General features: G+C 41.6%; 1 protein-coding gene across 1 annotated transcript in view; it reads left to right on the top strand.

Moving 5' to 3' along the window:
- Nucleotides 1-1766: 1766 nt before the first annotated feature.
- The window catches only part of LOC104982806 (allergen Bos d 2), a 9284-nt gene continuing 4264 nt past the window's right edge, over nt 1767-6786 (top strand). Inside the window, exons 1-6 of the mRNA XM_010832262.1 lie at nt 1767-1847; nt 2357-2496; nt 2685-2755; nt 4313-4420; nt 5404-5527; nt 6493-6781. Of these exons, the coding sequence (XP_010830564.1) occupies nt 1767-1847; nt 2357-2496; nt 2685-2755; nt 4313-4420; nt 5404-5527; nt 6493-6781 (813 nt within the window). The remainder of the gene's footprint in view (nt 1848-2356; nt 2497-2684; nt 2756-4312; nt 4421-5403; nt 5528-6492; nt 6782-6786) is intronic.

Raw genomic sequence — 6786 nt, 5'->3', positions numbered from 1 at the left:
GTGACAGACAATATACAGCCTTGACGTACTCCTTTCCCAACTTGCAATCAGTCTGTTGTTCTATGTCTGGTTCTAACTGTTGCTTCTTGACCTGCATACAGATTTCTCCAGAGGCAGGTCAGGTGGTCTGGTATTCCCATCTCTTGAAGAATTTTCCACATTTTGCTGTGATCCACATAGTCAAAGTCTTTGGCATAGTCAATAAAGCAGAAGTAGATGGACTTACTACCTGTAGCTCAAACAGTAAAGAACCTTCCTGCAATGCAGGAGACCAGAGATCAATCCCCGGGTTGGGAAGTTCTTCTGGCAAAGGGAATGGCAATCCACTCCAGTATTCTTGGCTGGAGAATTCCATGGACAGAGAAGCCTGGTGGGCTACAGTCTGTGGGGTCACAAAGAGTCAGACACGACTGAGCAACTAACACACATACACAGATGCTTTTCTGGACCCCACTTGCTGTCTGGATGATCAAATGGATGTTGGCAATTTGATTTCTTGTTCCTCTGCCTTTTCTAAATTCAGCTTGAACATCTATGTATGTATATACACACAGACGTACCTGTGTATATCCATACACAAATCAGTGGAATACTTGGCAACCATTAATATGTGAAGTTTAGAGCAATGTGGATGGACATTAGGGTATTATGCTAAGTGAATTAAGTCAGATGGAGAAAGACAAGTACTGTATGATATCATGGCAAACGACTGTGACAGTCATGACTCTGTGAATGATAATTACGTTTTTTATAAACCTACAGAAAAATAAGATGAAGAAAAAATAAAAGAATGGATAGCCAAAGTGTTGCATTCCACTTACATGTGCAAAATAAAAAATGAAACAAACTCCAGAACATAACAAAAAAAGATACAGAGAAGAAACCAGTCGTGACCAGTGGGGTGAAGGAAAGTGGTAGGTTCAGACAGGAGGAGTGGAATAAGAGGTAGAAACTACCATGTTAAAATAAATAATGTATAAATATATACTGTACAACGTGGGCAATAAAAAAGCCTACGTACTTGTAACTTCAAAAGGAGCAATAAAATTATGAATACCTATATGGTATAAAGTGAAAGTGAAGTCGCTCAGTCGTGTCTGACTCTTTGTGACCCCGTGGACTGTAGCCCACCAGGCTCCTCTGTCTATGGGATTCTCCAGGCAAGGATACTGGAGTGGGTTGCCATTTCCTTCTCCAACCTATATGGTATACCTGTAACAAAAAATACTGTACATCAACTATATTTCAATTTCAATATAAAAAAATGCAGACTCTTCTGAGGAAGGCCCTGATAACTGATTCCTTGTAGAGACAACTCATATTTATCTTCTTAAACCGGACAGTGTCATCTGTACTTTTAGAAATTAAGCTTAAATAGACCTCTTCAATGTGAAAGAAATAACACAGAGGTTGAGGATATGTGTCCTGGACTCTTGGACGATGGACAAGAATATAAACACTGTCCTGGAAATACCTCAAGTGTTCTGTGATTTCTGATTTACTCTTAAGACTTAATGTCCAGATCCACTTCAACTTCTCTAAAAATAAATATCTGTATAAGAACCACAGAAAACCACAAAAAAAGCGCAGCTGCCATCCAGGATATGGGAAGATGACGTCTATGTAGCCACATCGGATGATTAACCATTGTTTGATGATCGTGTATTCTGCCAAGAGACGTATCCTTTAAAAAGTGCAACCAATTCACAACCTCTCCAACAGCTGGGATAGGCTCAGCTTCCTAATAGGACTACGAGAATCCCAAGATGAAGGCCGTGTTCCTGACTCTCCTCTTTGGACTGGTTTGCACTGCCCAGGAAACTCCAGCTGAGATAGACCCCTCAAAGGTATGCAGAATGAGGTCATCTCCTAGAAGGTCTTGCTTGTTTGAGTGTGTGTGAGTGTGTGTGTGTGTGTGTGTGGTTGTTTTTGTGTAGATGTAAGAGATAAACTCATTTATATGTATGAACAGATTGTATACATACCGGGGTCCATGTAACTACCTGATAAAAATACAACCATTTGTCTATCCGGTCTTTTTATTTTTTCTTCATCTTATTAGTCTATAGGCTAAAAAAAAAAAAAAAACAACGAATTTAATATGCTATCATTCAGAGAGTCATGGCCAATCATGACATGTTTTATTTTAAAAAAAACCCTGAATTCTATGCTTTCTGTTCGAATAGGAATCATGAATTCATGACATGGTATTCAACAAGATAGGGGGTAGAACTCTGCTTAATGAGGTTGAATTTACTTCTCTTCTGTGTGAAACGCAGAAGCAAAGGTGGTGCTGTGTACTGGTGAGTAAGCAAAAGAGATATTGACTGATGCTTAAGGAGACCTTCCTTCTTAGATTCCAGGAGAGTGGCGCATCATTTACGCAGCTGCAGATAACAAGGATAAGATTGTGGAAGGAGGCCCACTGAGGAATTACTATCGTCGGATTGAATGTATCAATGACTGTGAATCCCTCTCCATTACATTTTATCTCAAGTAAGCACAATCCTCCTTAATGGAAAGCAAGGAGACTGCTGACTCTGGAGATGGGGTCCGGGCTCCAACATGCAGTGAAGGGTGTGGGTAATGGCTGTGAAGTTGAGGGTGCGAACTCTATTCAAGGGTGTCCTCAAGCACTGGGAAATAGATGGTGAGAAGGAATGTCTTGTCTGTTGGTTTTTCAGGGACCAGGGCACATGCCTGTTGCTCACAGAAGTGGCAAAGAGACAAGAAGGATATGTGTACGTCCTAGAATGTGAGTATTCCAGCTTTTCCGATGGGCTGTCTTCCCAAAACCATGCAACGTGTTCAGCTGGATAACCTCGGTTCCATCAAAGACAACCAGATGTCTGGATGGGTGGACTGCTTCCTCTACTCATTACCAATGCAATCTTGGAAAAGCCATTTAAGTTTTCAGGAATTAATTCTGTCCCACAACACCAGCATGAGGTTCAAGGGTGGAATGTGGCCATTGATGGTCTCTGAGAAAAAGCCACAGAACGGTGACTATACATGTTCCCTGGGAGTGGTGAAGCACGTAAGATTATATATATATATATACACACACACACACACACACACACACACATATATACATATATATATATTACTATCTTAAGATTACAAAGACTCTTTCAAAGTTGTTTCTATCTTTTATTTCATCTACATGATCAAATTTGCTTAAAATGAAGAAATTTCTTAAATATTAAATTTCTTTATTAGTAAGTACAATAAGTAGGACATGATTAATTTAAGGCCCCAAAATGAGAACAGCTAAAACAAGAGCTCTGCAGTGTAGGAGACCCAGGTTTTATCCCTGGGTTGGGAAGTACCCTGGAGATGGAAATGACTACCCACTCTAGTATTCTTGCCTGGAGAATCCCACGGACAGGGGAGTCTGATGGGTGACAGGCCGAGGTTCACGGACGTCAGACATGACTGGCTGATTTTCACTTCGCTTTGAAACAAGAGCGAAAATTTCAACGAATTTTTACATACCTTGAAAGTGAGTTTAGCATAGACTTCTATCCCTACAGTTTGAAATAACAAGAAATATTTCTCAAATGTAATATCAATGCATAAGTTGAAAGCAACACTCACAGATTTCTATCTCTGTAGCTGAAAATAACAGGAAATGATCCTCAAATATTAATATCAACACTGTGACATTACATTAAGTGATCCAATGTTTCATTTTCATTGAGAACATATACAACAGAGCACTCTAATCTTGGTCTGATGCAACTATTTTAATTTCAAATGTGGACATGCAGCCACAGGATCTAATCTGCAATCGTTAAAGAGTATATATGTCCAACATGAGGCAGTTACTTGTATCTTGTACCTCTTTTGTTAGCTCTTAGGCTAGGAAATAACTCTGGATTATGTAGTAACTTTCATTTTACTAAGGTTCATCTAATTTTTTAGACTTGCTTTCTAACCATGATTGTACTTGCAAATTGGGTCACAAAATTTCTGAAAGTATAACAGTCAGCTCTTGTGAGCGGGTACGAGATGGCTAAGGTTCAAAATATACTATAGTTGCAACAAGCAACTTTGCCATCATCCATAGAGTGCTAGAAGACTGAAAGTCTTGATGATCTTCAGGAGAGGGGGGGTGTGGAAAGAGATCTCCTACTTCACTCGCTCTCTTAAAGATTCTAACAATACACCACTAGAAATGTCATTGAGACAGAGTTTACCATCAGAGGGAAAACAGACGACAGAGAGCGTGAGAAGAATAAAACATGTTCAACTGAAAAGGAAAGAAGTTCATCATACTGAGGCTTGATTTTTTTTTTTTCTGTCACAGTTGACGGTACCAATACTTTGGAAGTGATTCATGTGTCAGAAAACATGCTGGTAACTTATGTTGAAAATTATGATGGGGAGAGGATCACAAAAATGACTGAAGGCCTTGGTAAGTACTGTAGCTTATGTAGATGAGCTCCTATGATCAGTACTTTTACACTAAGGAGAGAGGTACAGACACCTTATGATAGGGCTTCACTGGTGGCTCAGATGGTAAAGAACCCACACCCAATGTGGGAGACCTGGGTTTGATCCCTGGGTAGGGAAGATCCCATGAAGGAGGGCATAACAACCCACTCCAGTATTCTTGCCTAGAAAATCCCCATGGACAGAGGAGCCTGGTGGGCTACAGTCCATGTGTTAACACACAGCTCACAGGATATGACGCAGAGCAGTATCTATTGTCCTTTGGGAGGAACTACAGGTCCTTGTCTTTACTTCATGACTACATTATTATTACTTGGTCTCTTTTGACTGTTTTCCTTTGCTTTTCCACAGTCTCATTTCTCTGATTAAACTTATTCTTTGACTTAAATATTTCACAGTCAAAAGGCAGGCCAAAGACAGGGTGGGCAAGGAACACAGGGTCCCGTTCCATCTCACTAGGATTAGTGTGGTTTCGAAACTTCCCCATCATTCCCACACCCATTCATTTCATAAGGGTTCATGAAAACCCCAGGGTTGCACTTCTAGAATGTAGACAAAGTGGACAGGAAGTGATGGAGTTGGGAGAAAGTCTGAGTCTCAGACCTGCCATGACCTTCTTTGATGTCCCATGAAAGATTGCATCTCACAGGGGGATGTTCAAGGTCTCAGCTGAATGACTAGTAGTTCTCTGAGTAGTTCTCTGAACTGGAATGTGATAACGTGCTAACTATGTGAACTCTACCCCCATGGACACATCTGAAGACCTGTGTGTACACTCGGGCATCTCTGTAAATAACTGTCTGGAGAGCAGCCTTTAGGTGATGGTGGAAGGCAGCGGTGTTGGTGAGACTTCCCGATCACTACAGTTAGGAGTCAGGTGACTCTCTACCACCCGTAACGGATTCTAATACACACCTCTTCTGCCCTGTTTGCTATGAAATCCAGCCAAAGGAACCAGTTTCACTCCAGAAGAACTTGAGAAGTATCAGCAGCTGAACAGTGAGAGGGGGGTTCCAAATGAAAATATAGAAAATCTCATCAAAACAGGTAAAGCCTCAGACGGTGACAGGTTTCCGAAACGAAAACACATCACTAGAACCTTCCGTTCAAACTACCTATTGGCAGAGATATCTTTAATAAGAGCTGTATTGAAATAATACAGCTTTGAAATATAGGCATGTCAATGGTCATTTTCCCTCTTATGCATTCTCTTTCACAGACAATTGTCCTCCATAAGAACAGTGCAGAGCGGTTGGGTGAGTAGAAATATGACGCATACAACACATTTTTTTTCCTCACGAGGTTAACACTTTGGGGGAGGGGGGTTCTACTGCTTTAAGAATGGGATACATACACAATGGAATACTACTCAGCCAAGAAAAGGAATGAAAAATGCCATTTGCAGCAACATGAATGGAGTTAGAGATGCGGCTACTAAGTAAAGTTACTCAGAAAGAGAAAGGCAAATATCATATGCCATCACTTCCGTGTGGACTCTAAAATATGATTCGATTGAACCAATAAAACACAGAGACAGACTCAAACACAGACAAAATTAACGGTTACCAAAGGGGAAGCAGGCAAGCGGTAAATTCCAAGTTTGAGATGAGCAGATACACACTAAAATATATAAAATAAACAACAGAGACCAACTAGAGAGAATAGGGAATTATACTGAGCGTCTTCCAATAACTTTTAAGAAGACGAATGAAAAAAGGGATACATTTACCTACACATATATGCAAGTGAGGGCTTCCCAGATGACTCAGAGTTCCAGAATCTGCCTGCCAATGCAGGAGACACAGGAAATGTGAATTTATCCCTGGGTCAGGCACCCCATGCCAGTATAGTTGCTAGGAAATTCCAACGGACAGAGGGATCTGGGAAGCTACAGTCCATACTGTCACAGAAGACTGGGAACAACATAACGAGAAAGCAACAACGAATATATAAATGAATCACTTTGCTCTATACTTGAATCTAACATAACACTGAACATCAACTACATTTCAATAAAAATTAATTTAAAAAAAGAAACAGTCTTAGTGGAGAGTCGCCGCGGTTTCCTGCTTCAACAGTGCTTGAACGGAACCCGGCTGCTCGTCCCCCCCTACCCCGGCCGGCCACTCAGAGCCAGCCCTCGTCACCACTTGACAGCGCCCTCCGACCGGCCCAAGGTCCCCGCCACCGCTCCAGCGCCGCTGGGCCGTCGCCGCCACCACCACCGCCCACCATGACGACCGCATCCCCCTCGCAGGTGCGCCAGAACTACCACCAGGACTCGGAGGCCGCCATCAACCGCCAGATCAACCTGGAGCTCTACGCCTC

The sequence above is a fragment of the Bison bison genome, unplaced genomic scaffold (assembly GCF_000754665.1).
Source record: "Bison bison bison isolate TAMUID 2011002044 unplaced genomic scaffold, Bison_UMD1.0 scf7180017860578, whole genome shotgun sequence".
NCBI lineage: Eukaryota > Metazoa > Chordata > Mammalia > Artiodactyla > Bovidae > Bison > Bison bison.
Note: the sequence above shows the minus strand (reverse complement) of the source record. Positions and strands in the feature narration are given on the sequence as shown.